The sequence below is a fragment of the Ctenopharyngodon idella genome, chromosome 21 (genome assembly GCF_019924925.1).
Source record: "Ctenopharyngodon idella isolate HZGC_01 chromosome 21, HZGC01, whole genome shotgun sequence".
NCBI classification, from domain to species: domain Eukaryota; kingdom Metazoa; phylum Chordata; class Actinopteri; order Cypriniformes; family Xenocyprididae; genus Ctenopharyngodon; species Ctenopharyngodon idella.
This window is the reverse complement of record NC_067240.1, coordinates 27,516,649-27,542,304: the sequence shown is the minus strand read 5'-3', so window position 1 is coordinate 27,542,304 and position 25,656 is coordinate 27,516,649. Positions and strand designations below refer to the sequence as shown.

The 25,656-nt window shown below is 38.0% G+C and overlaps 2 protein-coding genes across 2 annotated transcripts; one reads left to right on the top strand and one right to left on the bottom strand.

The window, feature by feature from the left end:
- Positions 1-120: 120 nt before the first annotated feature.
- LOC127504247 (ankyrin repeat domain-containing protein SOWAHB-like) lies at positions 121-2,797 on the bottom strand. The gene has a single exon (XM_051878802.1). It carries the CDS (start codon positions 2,692-2,694, stop codon positions 1,408-1,410), a length of 1,287 nt encoding a protein of 428 aa, XP_051734762.1. The 5' UTR covers positions 2,695-2,797; the 3' UTR covers positions 121-1,407.
- A 547-nt stretch (positions 2,798-3,344) lies between these two features.
- Positions 3,345-25,410, top strand: septin8a (septin 8a). Its single transcript, XM_051877447.1, has 10 exons — positions 3,345-3,530; positions 10,363-10,477; positions 10,586-10,781; positions 12,776-12,962; positions 14,567-14,728; positions 14,906-15,002; positions 19,409-19,577; positions 22,105-22,237; positions 22,362-22,531; positions 24,695-25,410. Exons 1-10 carry the CDS (start codon positions 3,501-3,503, stop codon positions 24,696-24,698), a joined length of 1,263 nt encoding a protein of 420 aa, XP_051733407.1. The 5' UTR covers positions 3,345-3,500; the 3' UTR covers positions 24,699-25,410.
- The last annotated feature ends 246 nt before the right edge of the window (positions 25,411-25,656 follow it).

Below are 25,656 nucleotides of genomic sequence, written 5' to 3'. Positions count from 1 at the left end.
AAAGAGCTCGAATATTTCAAATGTATATCATGTGTAATTACTCAATTTAAATCTGTTGACTTGAGGAAAAACAAAAACATTATATTAGACTATAATAGAATACATTCAAAAGAATAAGAAGCCTCTTCTGCTCATCAAGGCTGCATTTATTTGATCACAAATACAGTAAAACCATAATATTGTGAAATATGATTACCATTCAAAAGAACTGTTTTATATTTAAATACATTTTAAATTTATTCCAGTCACATGACCCTTCAGAAATCATTCTAATATGCTGATTATTTATCAATATTATTATCAATGTTGAAAACAGTTATTTTTATGGAAACTGTGATGAAGAGAAAGTTCATTTATTTATTGTCACTTTTGATCAATTTAACGCGTTCTTGCTGAATAAAAGTAATAATTTCTTTAACCCTTGTGCGTCAATTAAAAAAATATACACATAGGTCCATTATAGAGGACAAAAATGTCTGTGTCAAAAAACTGTCATAAAAATTTGAAGCTTGGGAGCACAAACTTAAGTTTGAGCTCATTTTAAAGTACCTTGGCAGAAAAAAAGTTTAAAAAGTGAAACAAAAAAAAAAAGTTATAGAGATTTAAGTTTATGAAAATAATTTATGAACAATATTTTATATAAAATATAACTCTAAAACTTCTAGAAAATGAAAGCCATAAATCTAAATACGTTGTATTCCAAATTTGAGGTTGGTATCTCAAAAAATGAGCTTTCAGTAAGATTTTGTTTGTTTTTCCTCACTCAAACGTTACACGCACACACACACAATTTTTTTATTACACACACATACAAACCACACTCTGACATCCACACCAACACACCCACACAATTAAAGCTGCATAATTTATCCAATTGACTCATAATACGCATAAGCAGAAAAAAAGAATAAAGCGAGTGTTTGCTTTATAGGCCAAACCTGACAAAATGGTAAAAAAAATAGTAAAAAGTTAAATTTTGAAGCCTTGCCAACAAAATGAAAGCCTATTAACAAAGATTGTGTCGTTTTATAGTTAAATGGCCCTGGGATTAAAAATTGCACTTTTAATGGGTTTCAATGGGGACGTTTTTGTCCAAAAGGTCCTGAGAGGAACTATTCTGTGTTACTAGTGTAAAATAGATTTTTTATAGGAAATGAGGGTGAAATAGTAAAATTCCAATAAAAATACACACCTGCGCCAAACTTCATGCAGTTGGCATTAACACAGGCAAAATTATCAAAAAAAACAAAACTGAAAAAGTCAAAAATGTCCATAAGGACGCACAAGGGTTAATGGTTAGAATAGTCATCATTGATAGCCGGAATAAGAACAGAATTCTTTGGAAGTTCACAATTCTTCTGGAATCTCAGATAAAGGCTGATTCACATTAATATTCTTTTTTTTCGGTTATGGAAAGACGTCTGACACCAGCCTCTGTTTATGCGACGCCGGCTCTTCCCTCTCAGCTCTGACGTCTTCAGCCAAAGACATGAACTGGATTCTCCCCTTGTTCTTTTTCTTGATCCCCACCGGATGAGTCGGGAAGAGACGACTTTTAGGGTATCTATGCGGGTCACCGTCCTCCCTGACCTGATGAACCTCCTGCTGGACGGCTTTTGGGTCTCCAAGAAGCTCCCTCAGCTGTCTCGAAACCCCTTTGCGCAGATAGTGGTAGGGTTTCTTACCGCAGTTGTCCCTTAGATTCCCATTGGCGCAATACTTTTGGACTAGAAGTTCAATTAGAGAGTCGTGATTGTGGATGGCGGCGATGTGTAGTGGCGTGTAGCCGCCATTGGACTTGGCGTCAACGTCCACCCCATGACCGTTCTTCCTAGACACCTCAATAATCATACAGACCATGTCAATGTTTCCACACTTGACGGCCCAGTGTAGGGCCGTGAACCCAGACATGAAGTCTTTCTTCTCCGCGAGCTCAGCGTCCTTCAACAGAAGGCCGTACACTTGACTCCACTGTCCAGCCGCGGACTTTACCATCCACTCGTGCTCCGCGGGGTCAAGCGGGCAATGGTGTGAGTTGTACTTTGGCTCATCCGCCTGTTTCGGGGTCTTGAAGTATCTAGTGCGGGTCACACCATCTATAGACGTTCTCTTAGAGTCAGCAGTGGACAGCTTCTTCTTGTGATGCTGGCTGATGTCAGTTTGGGGCATTCGTAATGGTAGCGCAAATGGTTTGTTTGTCTTGGCCGCTCCATGTTTGTCATCAGAGTAGTCAGGGTCAGACTTAAGCGGTACAATGAAATTTAAAGACTTTTTAGGTTTAAAGTCCACATTCTTGCTTCTTTCCAAGGCAACTTCTATGGGAGAAAGTTCTGCGGTGCCGTCTGAAGCCTCAGTGCTCAGTGACTTCTTACCTTCTCCATTTTGTTCCTTCTCATCTTCCTCTGGATGTGATCCACCTTCATGATCATTATCTTCTCTTTGTTTGTTCTCATTGTTTGAGGCTTCAAGTAGGTGATGGTATACTTTCTTTAGGACTATATACTTGGTATCCTGGAATTCTTTAACAACGCCAACGTTGTTGACAAACGTCTTGAAGAGATCTCGGTTCTGCTTCTTCTCTGCCGGATCACTGCAGTTCAGTCGATCTTTGAACTTGCTCAGCAGCTCGGAGTTTTTCACCTTTCCTCTGCCTTCTAATAATGTGTTTAAAATCGCTTCTTGAGTCAGAGCCATTTCTTAACTCGTCCTAGATATAAACATACTGTAGCAGGACGACTCTGTTTACTCCTGGACTGATCGCCACGCCCTTACCTGTTTTCCGGAATGAAACACGTTAGACCTCTTGTAAAAAAAATCAGACGTTGATGGGGGCGGGGCTGTGGAAAAGTTTAAAACCGATTCCTAAATTATTTTGTTTTGCTTATTTTAACATAATTTGTCAAGGAGAAAAGACATAGTCTAGCCAAATATTGGCTAGCTACCTTTAAATTGTTAAATGGTTTAAAATAAAATCATATGAGTACAACATAATTCAATAAATCAACAAATTGTCCCTGTGAGTGTATTTGAACGAACGTTATGTGTACAGTTATGTCATAATTGACAATTACTTCCATATTTCTTTATTTAGAAGCTCTATCTTGCCATGTCTTGAGAAAAGACATTCCTGAAGCCAGTGGGAGTTTCCAGGAAGAAGCCATATTGCGAAATTACGAATCCTAGTATGGCAAAATATTGTCTCATGAATATTAATTCCGCCATCTCGAGCTTCTAAGTAAACATTCTGATCCTTCAAGTCACGTAACCTAATTAATATTCAAAAGCCAAGCCTTTCAGCGTTCCTCGCTCGTGCCTTTCAGCCAATCAGAACAGAACGTCACATTGCGTCATTTAAATTCATAAGCAAGGCCTTCACCATAGTAACGTTCGTAAATTCTCCAGCCCAACCGCTGTGTGTGTATGTGTGTGTCAGCGGACGGTGAGTGAGACGAAAGCAGGCAGCTCCCTTTCGCCTTATCCAAACACAGACATTCCTCATCATGGCGGCCACGGATGTAGACATATTTTCTGTAAGTACCCTTTAAAGTCAGTTCTTACTTCCGGAGACCCGTTTTCACTTAGGTGGACGTACACGGTCTTTACAGGTTTGTCTGTAATGAATTAGGACTAGCACGAGCGCTACGTTACTCTCTAGCTTAGCCCAACGGACTCTATCTACACTAACCACTGCAATCTAACGCTGTTTATTTACTTCTTTACTGTATGTGTGTGTTTACTATCAGGTGTATTATATATTTATGAGCTTATTCTAGCAATATAGTGTATTTCTACATTTCTGTTGAACCGAAAGGGGCATGTTTAACGTATTTAATGTCTTTTCTCAGTCTCTTGAATGCTGTTTGTAGTGAACATCTTTATTTACAGTACAGTCTACACACTGATGCAGTCTATAGTACAGATTTCCTACTTCAGTAGTATGCAAGATTGCAGCAACTTGACATCTTTTAGTGTTTTATACCCAGAATCCCCATTGAAACACTACTACAACACTATATTCACAACAGCCACGCTAGAGTTTGTAAAGTTTGGGGCCAAATTGTGGCCCCTCAGTCTGAGATCACAGATAAGAGTGAGAAAAGGGTGTATGAGGTGATATCTGATCGTCCCACAGTCAAACTCAGCAGGGAATGACTTATTTGTTGGGATCTTTGGAATAGGTGGTGGTGATTTTGTGACGGATAATAAGTTTACAAGAATGCAGTGAGATTTCAATCTGTCTAAATGAAACAGAAGAAGCAGGACGCTGTTGGTCACCTGGATGCTGGTAAGCTGGTTATCTTCCTTAATGTCTTTAAGCAAGACTTCTTTGGTCAACAAGCTTGACCAGAAAGACCATGCTGGTCGAACCTGCCTTTGAATGAGCAGAAGCCTCTGGGCAAGTTCAAGTAGATTAGATTTATAAAAGTTGTATTTTGAGGGACAGTTCAAGTAAACCCCATCATAGATGTGCCGTGAGAACTGATCCATCAGGATGGAGTCCTGGGAATGACTTTTTCACTCTTAATTTTGAGGAAGCTCATGTATTGAGCTCTTTGTAGTCTATTGGGCAGTCTAGATAATAGTTTGTGTGTTCTTTTGTGGAAGTAAAACCTGTGGCCAGTTGCATAAACTTAGCCGCTATGTGAAGACACTGTGTCTTAAGAACTAGTCTGATGATCTAGCAGTTTGTCAAGGGGTGATTTAGTCTTACTTTTCAGACTCGAATTAGGCCAAACTAGTATGTAACTGGCATAAAAAGTTATAACCAGTGTTAAAGAAATCAAATTCCATGATTAACTATCTTGTAAGACTAGTCTAAGCAGTTTATGCAACTGACCACCGGTGTGTTGGTTGGTTGGAAAGCCAAGCGTTGTTTCACACTGCGTCGAGCTATCAGATGAATGAAATGTAAGGGTGCTTTTACAGTCGATGCTTTTTGATTAGAGCGTTGTGTGGTTTTAGGGGCCATATATTGATCAACTGCATTGAGCTGCGGAGGGTCAATTCTAATTCTAATTACATAATGGGTGAAAAAGCTTTAAGGGATAGTTTATCCAAAAAATTAAAGTCCTGTCATCATTTATGCACCCTCATATTCGTTCCAGTGACTTCAACTGGGCTTGTTTCTTTCTTGTGAGGGTGAGTAAATAAGAGATTTTTCATTTTTGTGTGAACTAATCTCTTTTACGGGCAGATGTATAATTGCAGTGTCAGTTCAGTCTTTTAACTGAAAGCCTGCTAAGGATGGGAACAAGACTGTCCTGTTCATCATTAATTTCATTTACTGTATAATGCTCTAGTTTCAGGGCAGGGCTGATGTAGTTACTGTTATTTAAAGGTATATGAGTTTCGCAATGAGTCAACGTCCTGTTCATGCGTAGATGCCCTGCATCTAACCACTGACATTAATAAACACAGACTTCACATGATTTGCGTAGGATATGAGACCCTATTTGTGACCTCTTTCGAGGCAAGAACATGAAGCAGGGCGTGATGCTTGCTTTTGTTTTAAGAAGCACATTTAAAAACTTTCAGGATGCAAAGAAAATTGATCAAATAATGTGTTTTTTTTTCTTAATAAAGGGATACAAGGAGATATTTATTATTACAAGGAAAATTATTTTATTTCTTAGAATACAAAAAGTGTTTCTGCTTCAAACTGTATTTTAATAATTATGTAATTTAACTTGCAGCACTCATATTTATTTAATTAAATCATAGACTTTTGAAGTTTAATAATCACATTAGGCTTTATTGCTATTCCTCTTTTTCCATCCCCAAATTTAAGACCTCTCAATTCTGTCAATATTTATTCGCTCTCATGTTGTTCCAAACCCATCTGATTTTTGTTCATCTTCGAAACACAAATGAAGATCTTTTAAATAAAGAGATTGTAAAACTAATCCATATGAGTTGAGCAGTTTAGTCCAAGTTTTTTAAAGAGACACGATCACTTTATATGATGAACAGATTGAATTTTAGCTTTTATTTACATATAAACGATTCATCAACTCGCACATCAGTTACGGTAAATGGAAGCTCAAGCATGTTTGCTTGACGTATGAGAACCAATGAGGTTCATTCTCGTGTTATGCAGCACATTTGAGCTTCAACATGAACCAATGAGGTTCATTCTCGTGTTAGGGGCCGTTCACATATCGCGTCTTTTCCACGCGCAAGTCAGTTATTTCAAATGTAGCCGCGTGGCAGGCACGCTCATAATGGAAGTGACGCGGTCGCGACACGCATGCGGTGTGTTTTCCAGGCGCATCGAGATGAAAAACTCCCAACTTTTCAGAATGCCGCAAGCGCACGGCAGGTCATGTGACAAGAAGCAACCGATCAGCTTCGGCCTTTCCGTAACAAAACATCGAAATCTCAGCCAAACAGCTGATCATAGCTGTACAGGGTGGTTTTTATATCTCGTCTCCATAAATATATCTAGTAGTAAAGCTAATGCAAGGGCTAGAAATCAAGTTATCCTTTGCTGAAACTTCCTACTCCTTGTGGAGAGCGCAGTTCAAGGTTGCATAGCAATGACAGACGCCACGGGAGCGCAAGCGCTTTAGAAAGAAGGAGAAAGCAGTGCAGCTGCGCTTTCCACGCGATTTTAGACGCAATATGTGAACGGCCCCTTACGCAGCACGTTTGAGCTTCAGCAAGAACCAATGAGGTTCATTCTCACGCATCAAACAAGTTTAGTTGAGCTTCTGTTTATGTTCACTGATGGATGTTTATATATGAACAAAAAAATCTGTTCATCATCATAAAGTGATCGTGTCTCTTCAGAAAATGGACTAAAATGGAGTAAGCTGCTCAATTCATATGGATTAGTTTTACGGTCTCTTTATGAACTTTTTAAATCATCAAAGTGCTAGTTTTGTGGACTGTCAATGGAGAGACAGAAATCTCTCAGATTTCATTTAAAAGATGTTCATTTGTGTCTCACAGGTTTGGATCAACATGAGAGAGAGTAATTGCTTACAAGTTTTTTTTTTAATTTTCGGGAAAACTAACCCATCAAAATAATTAATACTTTTTTTTTATACAATTTAAGATATTTAAGACTTTTTATGACCTTAAATTTGATGAAACTGAGGATCCGCTGGGACTTTTTTTTTTTTTTTCACACACATGCTTCTAGATACATTTTACAGTTTGCACACTCATTCTCATTTTAACCACATGTATGCAAGTGAAATGTTGCACTGTCAAATTTTATACCTGTCTTATACGTCAGGTTTAGGAGTACATGCAAGAAGTGACAGCTAGACAGCAAGCTGTGTCTGTGTGCGCGTGCACACTTGCATGAAGATCTCCAATAGAAAAAGCAGATAAAACCCAGTTCAGCGCAGATGCCACGCTGAGCCCAAATCTAGACCATCTGCATTCTTCTCCAAGCCGGCCCCTCCTCCTGCCATATCAGATGGGATTGCCAGCGAAATTTCCGATGAGGGTTGTTGTGTCAGTTGACTGAAGTGGGCACACACATATTCAGGTGTATGTAGGGGGTGAGAATGGAGCCGTACCAGTTTGGCTCTTCTCCACTGTCACTCTGAGTACCCATCTGCCTCGAACAATCTGTGTTGTCCTAGACTCCATTATGGATTGTCCGTTGGATTGTTCCCTGCAGAGTTATAGTTTTAAATCATGTTCTTATCAGCCACTGGTGCAAATAGCGGAAATTCATATCTAATCTTAAAGTGTTGCTTCAGTACATTATTCAAAATATCTTTTTTTGTGTCCTAAGGAAGAATACAAGTCAGTGGTGTTTGGAATGATGACCGAATTTCATTGTAGGGTAAATTATTTCTTTAAGTGTTTTTGGATGGCGTGATTCTTTCGCCAAGTAACGCATGGAATGTTGAGCGATTTACACACAGCTCTCACTGTTCTGTCAGTATGTATGAATTAGGCCTGTCACTGTGAGGGCGGGTTGAGAAAATATTGTTCTGTGGCCTAAACGCTGCTCCATTTCCTCTTGATCTACTGCCCCCTGAGGGGAAATGTTTCCCCTGCGGCAGGGGCATTTGCTATCAGCCCCTATATGGCCATTGTTCAAGCCTTCCCAAGATTTTTCCCCCTCCCTTGTTTTCCAAAAATGCTTTCAGCCATTTCCCCTTCACCTCCTAATGTTGAATCTCCTCTTTAGCGCCTCTGCTTTGAAATGACACGGGGTGGTAGGGGGTCGGTGCAGGTTTTTCAGCCAGAATTCCTTTTGTGCTCCATGTGTTTTACACCAGCAGAATTGCTGCTTCCCTCGGTAGCTCGATTGTCTCAGTGACATCATCCACCAAATATGTGCCTGCATTGGGGGAAAAGACGAAGCCAGATGAGGGAGGAGCACATTGATTTCAGGACAGAGTTTTAGGGCACTCATTAGTGGGATTTTAGATTTGTCTGGTTCTGAATTACAGGAATTTTTTTTTTTTTTGAATGACAATTCTCTGGAATTGTACATGGTTTAAAGCCGACATGATATAAAAAGTCACCCATCTATTTTCTATATTCATGCAAGTGTTTATTTGCAGTGTTGGGATAAGTAACTTGAGTTACGTAATCAGATTACTTTTTCAAGTAAATAGTAAAGTAACGCATACTTTTTGAATTTACAACAAAATATCTAAGTTACTTTTTCAAATAAGTAATGCAAGTTACTTTTTCACATTTTATTGACTGACAGCTCTCCTGTCGCCATGTTTAGAGAAATAAAGTGTGAACATGATGGTTAATGTAGTTCTAGACTAAATGTGAACATGCATTTACTCATCTCACTTGCACGAAAACATTCAGTATTCCTCAAAATAAATAAAAACAGTGAAATGCAAACTTAGAATTTTACGCAAACCTGTAATAGTTAACTATATTAAATTACACAAATATACTTTATGTATTTAATCTCACTTTATTAACCACTGTCTTTGCTGCTAAGTAAACAAAAATTACTTTAGATTAGATTTAGAAATAAGAGAAATAAAATGAAATAGGTTTGTTTGAGCTGCGCCCTCTACTGTACGGGAGTAAATATGCATTTCCTTCAGCCTAAGGCTTATTCATTTCACTTTTGGTGTGAAAGGGCCTTAACATTTGCCAAAAATAGAACTTTTGTTATTAAAAAAAAAAGAAAAGAAAGCCCAGCCCAGGTGAGAAAAAGTAACGCAAAAGTAATGTAACGCATTACGTTTCATAAAAAGTAACTAAGTAACACAATTAGTTACTTTTTTAGGGAGTAACGCAATATTGTAATGCATTACTTTTAAAAGTAACTTTCCCCAACACTGTTTATTTGATCATTTTTAATGTTTAATCTAGGGATGCACCAATATTAAAAATTTGGCCGATAACCGATAATATATTTGAAAGCCGATAACCGATATATTGGCCGATAAATCTAAACCAAAATTTTTATATAATTTTTGAGAATCTGATTACAAAAACAAACGTTTCACCATTAACCATGTCCCAATAACACAATTATAATGTTCTCATTATAATTTTATGTAGCCTATATGACAGACTTGCGCTGTACTTGACTGTATTTTCCTTTTTGAAGTGACTCCAATCATATTTCAAGCAATTCAAAATGATAATGTCAGACAGTGTGCATCTGAAGTGTCTCAGCTGAAGGAAATAATTATTTATCGGCTTTAATATATCAGCCAAATTTTCTTATCGGGCCGATAACATTAACATTAAAAATTAACATATATCGGCCGATACCGATATGGTGGCCAATATATCGTGCATCCCTTGTTTAATCAACATTTTAATGTTTAATCAAAATGTCTCAACTCCTTCTTATGAAATGGCAGACATCTCTCTGTTGATGTGTGAAGAACATGAGTCATTTCATTCGCAGTACCTCTACCTCTTTCTTAGAATTGTCTGCATTCAGATCTGCATCCATCCTATCAATAAACGATGCATTTTTTATACTTTATTCCAATAGTCCACTTTAGACATTCTACTAACTATAAGTAACTTTACAACTACATGACAACTATTGCTCAGGTTAGGATTTGGGTTAGTAGATTAAGTTGACATGCAAAGTGTCTTATAGTGAGTAGAATCATAAATAAAGTGTTATTAGCCTGTCTGCTTAATTTCTACTAATACTCTATTGACTGCTAGTTGACATGTAGTTGTAAAGTTACTTATTGTTAGTAGAATGTCTAAATTGGACCAACAAAATAAAGTGTTACCTTTTTTCTTTACAGTAATCCATTTCATTTAAAGAAGGGTTTTTCAGTGGCTGATGCCAATACAAATAACTAGAGACAAACAATTTTAGCTTTTTGTTGCCTTTCCTTTTATGTGAGCCTTATTTTAGTCCATGGTCAAATTTGTCTGATTCCTTCACAGAATGAAGAAAAGCGTAACCTCAACCTTGGCGGTCATGTTGGCTTTGACAGTCTGCCCGATCAGCTGGTCAGTAAATCGGTGACTCAGGGTTTCTGCTTCAACATCCTCTGTGTGGGTAAGCAACTATGTACAGCCCATTTAAACTGTACACTAGCTCAATGTCAATGGAGAGAGTATCTGATCTTGTAGTGGAAATGCTAATCAGTCATTCTCTTATCATTAGGTGAGACTGGCATCGGCAAGTCTACATTAATGAACACCCTTTTTAACACCATGTTTGAAAACGAGGAGGCCAGCCATTACCAAAACGGTGTCTACCTGCGGCCCAGAACGTACGACTTGCAAGAGAGCAACGTCCACCTAAAACTGACCATCGTTGACACGGTGGGCTTTGGGGACCAGATCAACAAAGAAGAAAGGTAAAAGATTAAATGCAATAATGCCCTGTACTGTTTAGACCAACATCATTGTTTTGGAGAGTTACACTGAGAAACTGATACATCCAAAACGTACATACGAATGAGTCTGTTAACAAAACATTTGCTAATACAAAGCAGTTTGTTCATATTTTGACACCCACATACTGAAAACTGAGACAAGAGTGTTTATTTGAAGCTGAATATGGTTTGGAGTGGAAAAGGAAGAGAGGAAGTTTGGTTTTCACAAGTGTGCATGTCTGGCACTTTCCATGAATAGGATACACTTTGGACTCTCATTAATTTTCTTAAACCATTACAGGCTCAAATACCATATTGTTGTGAGAACTGTGAGATATTGTTGCATAAACTGTTAACCAAGCTTGAAAAGTAAACCCACGCTATAGTGTTGACTGCATTCAACTTTTGTTGTCTAAGTTTGTCAAAGAACAAATATTTTGTTCTTTATTGCATATGAAATATAAGTTTATCAAAAACTACAAAGCAACATTGAGTGTCAGTTTAATTTAGACTTGATCAGTCTGTCAGTAATGGCGCTTTTCCACTGCATGGTACAGCTCGGTTCAGCTCACTTAAATAGTACCACCTTAGTTGAGGTTCGAAGCATGCCGTACCGATACTAAAATGTGACGGATGCACGGTGTCATTGGATTTGAACGGTGTCATTGGATTTGAAACACTAGACACTAAACCCCCTAGATTTAAATAGTCAGCAACAGCCACACAGTATTTGTTCGCACAACGTTTTTAAACAACTTGCTTTAAACGATCATATGCATCATACGCATATGCTCTGATTGGTCGGCTGGACCAGTGTGTTGTGATTGGTCAGTTTCAACGGCAGTTTCAACACACTACTAAATAACTCAACCTGGCCCCGCCCCTTTATTTTATATTTTAAATGAGGAATATTGTGACTAAGGATGTGCCCGAAGCCGAATACTATGTTCGGAAAGTGAAAAAGCATTCTATGGAGCCCCTAAAGGGACATGCTTTTGCATTCTCTCACAATAATATAGTTGGGTGATTATATATTATATAATTTGTAGGAATCAGGAAGCCTCTATCAATATGCGGGGTATTGAAATCGCTTTTGAAGGCACGTTCGCGTTTTACTTTCTCTTTTCACATGTAGTCTGTGTATGTAGGGAGCGGCGAACTGACCACACATTCTACAAGATAAGATCTTTGTCATTGATGCTCTGGATCTGTTGCACACCAACTCCTCCGACATCATCTTGTCAGTCATCTCTCCTCAATGTCATCATGTGATCAGTGAAATTTGATGTGTTGTATTGTAACCAACTACCACAGCAAGCCTAAAAATGTCCCGTTAGGCGCTCCGTAGAATGCGTTATTCATTTTCCATGCCTTTCCAAATTCGGATTTAGGCTTCGGCACATCACTAATTGTGACGTGTTTGCTTTAAATAACAAAATCAAATTTTAAGCATGTCCTAGATGTTACAGGGTTGCAAAACTCATTTAAAATAAATAGAAAACATAACAACTCTTATAATATTAATTTGGATTTTAATAGACTTTCTTGTAAAAGCATCTCCTTTCACTGATCTTGTTGAGAGAGAAAAAAAGAGGATTTTATAGGCCCTATTTTGTATTCGATTCCTAGAATGTGCCTTCTAACTCTCTGAATGTTGGGTGTAAAGATGGACAGATATGCAGAGAGAGAGACATTGCATCTTTTGGGAAAAATGCATCTAGAATAAAACAGTGTAGACTTACAAGCTTACAAGCGGTGCATGCTGGGAAAAATGCCTAAGAAGTCAAGAGACAAGGTCAGAGAATATAAACATGGTCCAGGCCAGTCTCTACACAGCTGCGTCTCTCTTTTTCTCACACAAAGTGTCTTGATTTTTTTTTAAGAAAAGATAACAACTATATAGAATTCTTTCAAAAATTGATGTTAACTGGCTTTTTATGAGTGCTGATTTCTTGCAATGTGTCTGTTTCTCTTAGCTATAAACCTATTGTGGATTATATCGACACACAGTTTGAAAACTACCTGCAGGAAGAGCTGAAAATAAAGCGCTCTCTCTTCAACTACCATGACACCAGAATTCACATCTGCCTCTACTTCATTGCTCCAACGGGACACTCGCTCAAGTCCTTGGATTTAGTCACAATGAAGAAGTTGGACAGCAAGGTAGGTCCCGTCACTGGGGTTTACTAGTGAGTGTTCTGCATGAATCTCCACTCCACTCGGCAAATTCAAGAGTTGTATTATGAAGATTACACTTCACTGCAAACGTCGAACAATAGCATGTGTGCTAACTGCTAGGCTGATGGCTGATTATAAAGTAAGGATATTATTATGATAGCAAATTATATGTACGTAAAGTTAAACAAACTTATTTTTTACATTTTATTCACTCCAAGTGTGCATATTTTTCATCAAGTGCTCACAATGTCAAAATATGTCAATAGCAAAGAAGGTGAAAAGAGGCACATATTACTAACGTTAACTGACTTCTGTTGCTCTTGATCGTTCACTCTGCACAAATGCGTCATTTGGATGTTAACAGGACAGGAAGTTCACTGTGCGCAAACATCCGAAGCGCGCGCCCAGAAAGCCGCATCTCAGACAGCGCTTGAATACTGCATTGAATTTGCATTGACACCAGTCTTTGCGAGTATCCTAGTAAAGATACTTGGTTATGTCTTAAGTAAACGTAAACAGTTGAAAAATAAAATGCATGTGTAACAGAATATTGGATCCGTGCAGCTCTTAAAGTGACAGCAGCCTAATAAACCTGCTGCTGAGTTTTTAATGTTGATCAAACAACAAAAGGACAAAGAAATCACACATTGCTGAATGACAGGCATAATTAAGCATGAAAAAGGAAGTATATATTTGCTAAACATATTAAATAAACTAATATGATTCGTATTCTTTTGGTTTCTCTACCTAATACATTTTTAACAAATTACAAATGCAGTGAAAATACAGGAATCGGCGAGTACCAAAAATAAAAGTACCAGTATCAGCCTCGTTCTGGAAAAAGTGGTATCAGTGCATCCCTAATTATTATTAGTAAATATTTTAAAATTTCAAACATATTTTAAAATTTAGAAATTGTGTATGACATTGCATTTAAATTTCTTTTGCTGCCAAAAGCATGAATGACCATCTTGTTTGCGATCGTTTTGTGAGTTTGTAGGGAATGTCATTATTGCTGTAGTGATGAGTGTATCGATAATCCTTAAATATGTGAAAATGTAGGACAATGGGCAGGGTTTCACTCTGTCTGCCAGCGGAAAAAGAGCAGATCAATATTTCATTTCATCAGATAATAAGGGCGTGAACGAGAGGAGAGGGTTTGTGTATTTAGGAGATGCACAAAGCACAGATGGTTCATAATGATGTGGCCCCAGGGCCCTGTGAACACAAATACATACTAAAAAGAGATGTACCGATTGCAATTTTCTTGGCCGATTTCCAATTTTTTTTTTTTTTTTTTTTTTTTTTAAGTGTGATCTGCTGATACAGATTTTTACCAATTCTGATTTTCTTTCAACGAACTATAATTGACAGCATATACAAACAAAAATCTACTTTTCTCCAATGCAAAATTTTATTTTCATAAAAAACAAGTAAAAATACAGTAATAAAATAAGAACAAATAAACAAATTTCAAACAACAGCACAAATAAATACAATAGAATAAAGAGAGAAAAACACTGCTTTAACTGGATCTAGACCATAGACATGTTATATATTGTGAAATGTATTTTGTTGTTTTTTTTTAGGTGAACATCATCCCTATTATCGCTAAAGCTGACACAATTTCCAAGAGCGAGCTACACAAGTTCAAGATAAAAATTATGAGCGAGCTGGTCAGCAATGGTGTTCAGATCTACCAGTTTCCCACGGATGATGAAGCCGTCACAGAAATCAACTCCTCTATGAACGTGAGTCTTTGCTTGAACCACGTAAAGAGTTGTGCACAATTTGAATTTAAATCCAGATGTGAATGTATATTTCATTGCATTTCAGTGGGAAAGTGCATATTATTGCAAAGGAAATCAGTTTGAGTTATTTGAGTACTAGTAGTGCTTGTGACATGACCATGATTGTCCTTGTTCCAGGCCCATCTTCCCTTTGCTGTGGTGGGCAGTGTCGAGGAGGTGAAGGTGGGCAATAAGACGGTGAGGGCCAGGCAGTACCCATGGGGAGTAGTTCAAGGTAAGAAATAACACTCTTTCAGTTTGGTCTCTTGTATTGGCTATTTCAGTTCAGCTGTAATGCTGAGCGTTATTCTGTCACCGGAGAAGATCACGCTCGAGGCGCTGGAGTATGTCAGCCGCTACTTTTCATTTTCCTTAAGCTTCTCCCTGTGGATGCTGGTTGGGGGGTATTTTTACAATGCCTTTCATGTGAAAACAATCCCATCAATCAAAGCGGCGATAAATGCCACTCTCGACGGAGGCTAATTACGCTGTTTTCTCAGATGTGAGCGAGAGAGCTCTGCCACAGATAAGGTCACGTCGTTAGCAGTAACTGTGTTTCAGTTTAATTGCTCGTCCAGCTCGAGTAGAGACTCGCGCACCATGAAAGAGATGCTTACCGTTGAGCACTTCATGTAGTCTTAGTGAAGTCTCCTAGTGTTTATCAGGATTAAAATATAAACAAATACAAATTACATCATTTAACATTTTTTTCAGTTTTTAGCCATATGACTACTTCAGAGCTATACTTACTCAGTACAGCATTCAGCACACCTACATACAGAGCATTACTCACGAGGATGCAGATTATTAATACTTTTTAGGGCTGTCAGGTGAATAAATACACGTTTTAGTATTAAAATGACTTAAAGGGGACATATTATGAAAAATTCACTTTTATAAGGTGTTTGAACACAGATATGTGTCTACAGTGTGTGTGTGTGTGTGTGTGTGTGTGTGTGTGTGTAAACAACCAGCCTATAATGGTAAAAATCCATCCACTCAATTTTTTATAATCCCCATAAATCATAAACAGTCTCTCCAAACAGCAGTTCCGGCCCATGACTGGTGGCGATCTGCCCTGTTTGCGTAGATCTCGCCCTGAGTGAGCCACAGCAGTCCACCATTTCTGTTTCCTCGCTGTAGCAGCTGGAGATATACAATGTCTCCACCAAAAAAACAACAAAATGTACAAATGTTCTGTTATTGGATGTACCAACGAACATAAGAGTCTCCATAGACTCCCAGCATCTGAGCCAATGAGGACACAGTAGTTGAATTTCATTTATGAAGGAAATGTGCTCGGTAAAGTGTTTTGCGGAAATCATTTTATGCTCAACTGCTTCACAAACGAGGGTTAATTTAACGTTGGATTTGCACCAAAGATTTACATGATGACACATGCTAGTCGATGTAGTAAACTACATAAATTTATCCACTAACCATTCAGAAACGTCCAGTTTCATTCTAAAAGTTGTAACTTCTTCCTGAGTCTCTCCATCAGTGTCGACTCCGGTTTGAACAATGTAAGGCTGAACACCGTTACTGACAATCCTCATTTTGGCTGCGTGAGATTCTCCAGCTTTGTTGTTGTTGTTGAGCGACCGAAGCGCGAGCTGTTAAAGCTCCGCCCTTTTCTGGAAAGGGGGCCGGGAGCAGCAGCTCATTTGCATTTAAAGGGACACACACAAAAACAGAGTGTTTTTGCTCACACCCAAATAGGGGCAAATTTGAAAAGCTATAATAAATAGGGTTTGGAATCGTGAGAAATTTTCCGGTTCCGGTTCTGCTTAACGATTTCGGTTCCATTAAAATAATTAAACAACTAATAAAAAATAGTAGTAAGGGAAAAATGCACAATACTCGACTCAAACAGTCCTTTTTGTGTTTAACAATCATTTTACAAGAATAATAATCTCAACAAATTCGCTAACACTTTACAATAAGCTTCATTAGTTAACATAAGTTATTTACATTAACATGAACTAATAATGAACTGCACTTCTACAGCATTTATTAATCTTTGTTAATGTTCATTTCAACATTTACTAATACATTATGAAAATCAAGAGTTGTATTTGTTAACATTAGTTAATGCACTGTGAAGTAACATGAACAAACTATGAACGGCTGTATTTTTATTAACTAACAGTAACAAAGATTAACAAATACAGTAACAAATGTATTGCTCATAGTTAGATCATAAATGAACCTTATTGTAACGTGTTACCTCAAAATAGATAAGATGCTTGAACACACATGTAAGATTCAGACAGGTGAAACAATATTTTTTGAGTTGCATTCATAAAGACTTGTTTCTGAAAGAATGATTCAGTGATAGACACATTTTTAACAGTAAATTTGTTGCCACCTAGTGGCGTAACAATGCAATCGATACAGTCGTTATTTGAAGTCCAGTTACTTTCAGAAGGTAATTTATTGTACATAAACATCAGCTTTTGTATACCATAATTGGAATAGGCCTATTTGTCACACAGAAATAATAATACTGTGCGTTTGAAAAGATTGTTTGTGAAGCTGTTTATATCTACACACGACAACTCTCTTCAGATCAACGGCAGCGCGAACGCAGATTTGAATGTCGCGATTTCGTTTTGTTCAAATGTTTAATATACACGGGCGAATCGTTGTCATTTAGGAATTAGATCATGTGGTGATGAAATCGAGAACACGATCTTTTAAAGATTAATCGTGCAGCTTTGGGCACCTCTCTCTCTCTCTCTCTCTCTCTCTCTCTCTCTCTCTGCATTGTAATCTGACATATAAGAGTAGCGCGAGGGATTTTCAGTGCATTCATTGCTATAATATTCATGTTGTGAGATGTCTCTATTAAAGGATACGCTCCCCGCACTTCGCCCACCCATCACACCAGAACCGTTTTCGTAACCGAAACTTAGAAATCTTGCACGGTTCCGGATGAGAACCGGTTCTCGGTTCCCAACCCTAATAATAAATGATCTGTGGGGTATTTTGGGCTGAAACTTCACAGACACATTCTGGGGACACCAAACTTAACAACTACCTTACTAACTATTAATAAGCAGTAATTAGGGGTTTATTGAGGCAAAAGTCGTAGTTAATGGTTAGTTAATAGGTGAGAATTGGACCCTAAACTAAAGTGTGACCAAAAATACAGTAAAAACAGTAATATTGTGAAATAATGTTATTACAAGAACTGTTTTCTGTTTTAATATATTTTAAAATGTAATTTATTCCTGTGATCAAAGCTGAATTTTCAGCATCATTACTCCAGTCTTCAGTGTCACATGATCCTTCAGAAATCATTCTAATATGCTGATTTGCTGCTCAATTATCTATAGACTTTAGTCAGGGTAGCGCCATATTTATTTTTTGACAGGAATGAATACAAGGCTGTGAGGGACTGAATAAAGTGCATTCAGTGGATTGTACTGGATTGTACTGTTGTTTAACAACAATCCAATTGTTCAGCTGACTAAACGTCTTTCCGAACAAAAACTCCATATAACAGTTTTAAAAGTTGTGAGAACCTTTATACAGTGTGTGCCATTGTGCAGACTGTAAGTCTATCCCTCACAGCCTCATTTTCATCTGCTTTAAATTCAATATGGTGTCTAAACTGAACAGGAGTCTATTATTATTGGTGCTCAGTTATTAAAAGGATCACAGTTCACCCTAAAATGAAAATGAAGTCATCATTTACTCACCCTGGTGTTGTTCTAATCTCAAACATGTATATGCATGTGTGTATGCCTTAAAGGAACACTCCACTTTTTTTGAAAATAGGCTCATTTTCCAACTCCCCTAGAGTTAAACAGTTGAGTTTTACCGTTTTCGAATCCATTCAGCCGATCTCTGGTCTGGCAGTACCACTTTTAGCATAGCTTAGCATAGTTCATTGAATCTGATTAGACCGTTAGCATCTCGCTCAAAAATGACCAAAGAGTTTCAATATTTTTCCTATTTAAAACTTGATTCTTCTGTAGTTACATCGTGTACTAAGACAGAAGGAAAATTAAAAGTTGCGATTTTCTAGGCCGATATGGCTAGGAACTATACTCTCATTCCGGCGTAATAATCAAGGAACTTTGCTGCCGTATCATGGGTGCAGCAGGCGCAATGATATTACGCAGCGCCTCTGACCCCCTGCTTGCACAGGGAGCGTGCCTTGCAACCATGGAGACATTTGTGAGAGACGCTGCGCAATATAATTTTACCATATCGGCCTAGAAAATCGCAACTTTTAATTTTCCTTCGGTCTTAGTACACGATGTAACTACAGAAGTCAAGTTTTAAATAGGAAAAATATTGAAACTCTTTGGTCATTTTTTAACGAGATGCTAACGGTCTAATCAGATTCAATGAACTAGCTATGCTAAAGGTGCTGCCGCCAGATCCGGAGATCGGCTGAATGGATTCGAAAACGGTAAAACTCAACTGTTTAACTCTAGGGGAGTTGGAAAATGAGCCTATTTTCAAAAAAAGTGGAGTGTTCCTTTAATTCCTCCTGATGACGAAAATTACATCACACGGAGCGTCACGAAACATGGATGGCTGAAGTATACTTGGGGCTTGAATGTTCACATCGCACCGGTGGTGACAGGCAGAACTGTATTAACGTGATCATGTGCTTGTGTGTTGCAGTGGAGAATGAGAGTCACTGTGATTTTGTGAAGCTGCGGGAGATGTTGATCAGAGTGAACATGGAGGATCTGCGAGAGCAGACTCACGCCAGACACTACGAGCTCTACAGACGCTGTAAACTAGAGGAGATGGGCTTCAAAGACACCGACCCGGACAGCCAGCCTTTCAGGTGGGTTACTGCAGGTGAAACTCGTCACATGATCACTGGAAGGATCTGTCTCAAAGTGAGCTGCCATCCGAGGCACGTTATGACAGAGCAAGCTCTCACAAACACTTTTTTGCAGTTTGGTGTTACTTTGTAGCAGCAAGTAACATGTGACCAAAAGTGCTAATCTTAATGGTTGGCCAGTTTCCTTCACAGTGTGATGGAAAAGAGATTAGAACACCTCTGGTCACATTAGTGGCATGCGAATGTTTGTGACGATTAAGATGTTTATCATCATCATGTGATCAGGCCTGAAAGTGTTTTGCTTGTGATACAGGTACACATCTCTGTTCTGCAAAGTAACTTTCTAAAAGTGTAAAGTCAGCATCAAATCACAGTTAACCCTTTCACACTTAAGTTTAATTCTAAAGCTTAAGTTCAAATCTGATTCGGTTTTACAACGCATAAATTCATCCACTTCTCCCAAAATACATGAAAGTAAGTGTCCGGTGAACTGGGAGAAGAATTAAGTCAACTTTATAGATCATTTGGATGTTTGCAAACATCGATGATGTGTGTTGTGGGCGGAGCCTAGCTGCTGGCAGAAAATGACACTTCTGCAGTAGCAGTCTGTGGATGCAACGAAATAAAAGAAAAATGTCATTTCTAGGGCTGTTGATTTAACTTGTTCATTTAATTAATTAGTTGCGTGGAAAAATAACGTGCTAAAATTATTAACACATTTAACGTACCCGCCCCAGTCCTCCGTAGTTCATCTGACATTTCGTATAGTTGATGGTGATGAACATGAAGCAGGGCAACAGCTCACTGCGTGATGGAGCCTATAGAATGCAGTTATATGCCCATAAAATACAAGATATTGGGGCAAAATTGACCCCGTATGTTTTTGTCTCATATTTATATCGTGATATAGTTAAGCAATATCACACGAGTGCTGTTTTTGTTCCAAATAGCACAAGTGCAAATGTGATAATGATTTTATACAACAGTTCACTAAATAAAAAGTTAATATTGTGTTATATTTTAGACACAATATTGTCTGTTTTTGTTACCTATAAAGCAATAGCAGAACGATTGTGCATCTCTGAACAACACAGCGGTGTTTCTGAATGAATCCGCGTTTTGAACGAATCAATCTGGTGAATCAATGATTCAATGACCCATTCATAAAAGAGCCATTTACTTCATTCCTGAATGAATCAGCAGTTTAAATGAATCAAATGAATGACTCAATGACTCACTCGTTTAGACATTTACTGCCACCTACTGGCAGTTTTACTTTCTTATTTACAGTTATTTATCATTTCAATACAAAAAATTCATATTCCATATTAATAAAAAAAAAACATTAAAGGTATAGTTCACCCAGTCATCATTTACTCGCCCTCATGTCCTAAAAGTTTATACGTAATTAATTATATGTTGAATCAAATATAATATTTCTTTCTTAAGCTACTTTTTTTTAATGTCTATTTGATGCTTTTCTCATTTAACACAATAATGACTTTAAATGATCTTTTGGGGGTCATTTCTCAGCCACATTTGTTGTGCGATTCAATTGTGAATAATAGATTAATTAATAACCACATCATGTAATTAATTACATTAAAAAAATTAATCGCTTGACAGCCCTAGTAATTTCATGTTCATATCTCTTCTTCTGAGAAGAAAAACAAATTGCGAGATATAAACTCGGTTCTGACTTTTTTCCTCTGAATTATGAGTTTATATGTGACGGTGTTCTGTAAAAATGAAGGCCATCTTTTTTTTTGCATTCTGATTCTGACATCCAAAGGCACAACAAGACTTTTTTTTTTTTTTTTCTTATTCCATGGATCTTGCCTATTGTCACTGTGACGTCTTCTCCTAAATGATTTATAGTTACCTACGCAATGTGTGTCTTTATATGAACGAAACACTTCAAATCATATTTGAAAGGATTGTTATTGCTGCTTACATGGACAGTGTGTATTTTACAAACTACAAATATATTTTTGCTAGTACTCATGTGCATTTAAATTTCTTAAATCTTAAACATGATGTGGTTAAAACACTGAACAGTGCTGTGCGTGTCCGTCTTTGGCTCAGCACCAGCTCGAAAACACATTCGAATTTAGCAGCTGATCATGTGACCCACTGAACTGAATGTTCTAATCACACTGGTGTGATCGTACACATCAAAGGGTTAATTAATAAACATTCCTGGTTTTATCGTCCATCAGCAGAAATAATGTGTTCATGATTGTGTAATAACTATTTGTTTGGAAAAAAATGTTTTTGCCTCTAAAATGACTTTCCTCTTTGACTGATGTCGCCTTGACCGCGACATTATTGTTGATGACATATTGTGGTCACTTAGGCATTGTTTTAAGCTACTGTTCCCTTTTTTAATATCCAGCCCATAGTTAACAAAGCATAATGCCAGTAAAATGCCAGTAGATTTTAAGTTAAAATGTTTGTAAATGTGTGTGTAAATCTTTCTGAAAATGAAAAGTTCAAATGCCAGTTCAAAGCAAAACCTTTTCTACAGTCTACAGGAGACGTATGAAGCCAAAAGGAAGGAGTTTCTTGGAGACCTGCAAAGGAAGGAAGAGGAGATGAGGCAGATGTTTGTTAACAAGGTGAAGGAGACAGAGTCTGAGCTGAAGGAGAAGGAGAGAGAGGTTAGTCCAGCTTCCTTTAGGATTTATCCTTCTCAAAAGCCTGCTTGACACAACGCGTAATGAAGTCAACATGGCCTTAGAGAAACAGTGCAGGTTCAAACTCACAGACGCTCTCTGTCCTCAGTTACATGAGAAGTTTGAGCAGCTGAAGCGCATGCACCAGGAGGAGAAGAGGAAGGTGGAGGAGAAGAGACGGGATCTGGAGGAGGAGATGAACGCCTTCAACAGGAGGAAGGTGGCGGCCGAGACGCTCTCGCTCTCACAGCCTCTCAAGAAGGACAAAGACAAGAAAAAGTGAGTTCTTATCCTTCCATCTTGTTTCTCCATTTTATCTTACATGTAAAACATAAGTCTTCATATATGGGCTAAGTGCTGTCAAATCAATTAATCGCATCGAACATAAAAGTTTGTGTTTACATAATATATGTGTGTGTGTAATATACACCGATCAGGCATAACATTATGAGCACTGACAGGTGAAGTGAATAACACTGATTATCTCTTCATCACGGCACCTGTTAGTGGGTGGATATATTAGGCAGCAAGTGAACAAAGTTTGTCCTCAAAGTTGATGTGTTAGAAGCAGGAAAAATGGACAAGCGTAAGGATTTGAGTGAGTTTGACAAGAGCCAAATTGTGATGGCTAGAGGACTGGGTCAGAGCGTCTCCAAAACTGCAGCTCGTGTGGGGTGTTCCCGGTCTGCAGTGGTCAGTATCTATCAAAAGTGCTCCAAGGAAGGAACAGTGGTGAACCGGAGACAGGGTCATGGGTGGCCAAGGCTCATTGATGCACGTGGGGAGCGAAGGTGATGTTCTGCTAGGAAACCTTGGGTCCTGCCATCCATGTGGATGTTACTTTGACACGTACCACCTACCTAAGCATTGTTGCAGACCTCCTTTCATGGAAACGGTATTCCTATGGTGGCTGTGGCCTCTTTCAGCAGGATAATGCTCCTGCCACAAAGCAAAAATGGTTCAGGAATGGTTTGAGGAGCACAACAACGAGTTTGAGGTGTTGACTTGGCCTCCGAATTCCCCAGATCTCAATCCAATCGAGCATCTGTGGGATGTGCTGAACAAACAAGTCCGATCCATGGAGGCTCCACCTCGAAACTTACAGGACTTAAAGGATCTGCTGCTAACATCTTGGTGCAGGTACCACAGCACACCTTCAGGGGTCTAGTGGAGCCCATGCCTCGACGGGTCAGGGCTGTTTTGGCAGCAAAAGGGGGACCAACACAATATTAGGAAGGTGGTCATAATGTTATGCCTGATCGGTGTATATTATAATAAATACACACACAGACATGCTATGTAAACACAAACTTTTATGTTAGATGCGATTAATCACAGTTAATCGATTTGACAGCACTAATTATATATATTTGGATAAATTCAAAAAACACTAAAATCCACAACATAATAATCAAGAGAATTTTGACAGGTTTGTTTAGTACAGTAGGTATTGCTGAATTTCAAACTCAAGTCCTCTAAAAATGACTTGGGTGATTTGATTGAATCTTCTCAAACGACGAGTCGAAATAATGATGTCAGAAACCACAGCTGATGTTACTTTCAGTGCATATGGCTTTCTGTCAAGGGAACTTCATCCTGTTGTCAAATGAAGATCTTCTGGCTCCATCTTGTGGTTATTGATGGTATCTGTGTCTAACATTTGGAGCATCCATTTTGTGGTTTGTACCTGACATGGATCCACACTCTGAAACCTGCCCTATAACATAAACCACTTTTCCACTGTTGGGCCAAACCTGTTCTCATTGCTTAACCGTTCTATCCTGTCCCGATCCGGCCCAGCCGGTACAGATATGGTTTAATTTTCCACTGAAAATGGCTGAAAACAGACGCTCTTTGGAATGTAATACAAATGCATCAGTCGTTGCCTTTATAACACAAGAGTTTACAGACAGTAAATGGCGACCGTGTTATGGAGGACAATCAGATAGTTCTTTTAATTTTACTATTAATTTGTGTTTACTTCGCTCAAATAGCGCACTTGGCCAACTACAGAGAAACTGGAGCTCACAAACTTCTCTCTTATAAAGCGGATAGTTCCAGTGCTTGATTCTGATTGGTTCGAAGCCGCTGTAAATTACTCTACAGACACACGCCTGTGACCTCATGACATCAGTATTACTGCGTCTGTGTGTTGTCACGGCTTCACAGGCCTTATTGCTTTAATTCACCACAAATACAATAACTCATTCCAGAAAACACGATAAATGAGATATTGACTGTATAAATGCGGTAACTCAATTAATAATGAAACCTCTCAAGCGAATAGTATCGGTCCATTTATTCCCATATCACAACATGCTTGTATATTTGTGTTTTTAAATACATTAATGACATGTTTCCATTCTACATCATCTTGTTTAGTTTGTTTTAATTTATTTTGTGATTCATTTTCTTGTTTTGTGTTTGTTTGTCTTCTTTCAGTTAATTTATGAGCACATCGCAGGCCATCCATGGACTTTCCTTCATTAACGTTGCATCGTCAGCTTTTGTTTTTTGACATGTTCCTCATGACATTGTGTTAACGGACCAAAGATCCTGATGGGAAGACAGAGAGATGCATTATGGGGACTGAATTGGTTCTTGTGTTGCCACATTTGTTTTGTTTTTGTTTTTTTGGGAGGGGGGTGAAGGTCATTTTTAACATCGCCCTCATCAACCCCATTTTACTGTTTGTTTCGTTTTCTGTTTTTACAGTTTTTTTTTTGGTACTAACCATCTGCTCATTTATCTTACAGTCAGGCCAATTTTGTGACGTACGTATTGAGTAGTACATGTTTCCCTTGCCAGTGTACAGAAGTATTTAAGATCTGAGCCAAACTCATTAGCACACACAGTGATGATACTAATGCACACATGTGTATGATTTTATTATTATATAAGCCTGCATGGGTATGGCTAAATAAAGCAGTCTTAAAGTTATTTTTGGTGCAGTTTTTAAAAGTACATGACAACAGATATGCAAATTATATTTTTTGTATTGTAGAGCATATAAGGCTGTATGGTATTCAGATTATATTGTTTATCATGGAAGCCGTACTATAGAGGTAAAGACAACTTCTGGCAGATCTTCATTTGCATAAGGGGCAATGTTGTATCAACTGATATTAAAAATAAATACTCCCCCTGATTTCCTTGAACTGTTGGAATGTGCTTTATGGTGTTGGGTATACAAAATGTGTGTGTGTGTGTGTGTATGTATGTGTGTATATATAATATATGTATGTATGTATGTATGTATATATATATATATATATATATATATATATATATATATATAATTTTATTGGTGTGTATGTATTTTTAATAATATAACTTCATTTTTAATAACTTCAGCAGGAAAATGAGCTGGCATCCACAGGTCCAGTTTTAGCCAAGCGCTGTAA

Coding starts and splice junctions, on each gene's coding strand:
- LOC127504247 (XM_051878802.1), bottom strand. CDS start 2,694: ATGGCTCTGACTCAAGAAGCGATTTTAAACACATTATTAGAAGGCAGA.
- septin8a (XM_051877447.1), top strand. CDS start 3,501: ATGGCGGCCACGGATGTAGACATATTTTCT. Junction 10,782..12,775: donor CAGATCAACAAAGAAGAAAG/GTAAAAGATTAA, acceptor TGTTTCTCTTAG/CTATAAACCTATTGTGGATT. Junction 15,003..19,408: donor CCCATGGGGAGTAGTTCAAG/GTAAGAAATAAC, acceptor TGTGTGTTGCAG/TGGAGAATGAGAGTCACTGT.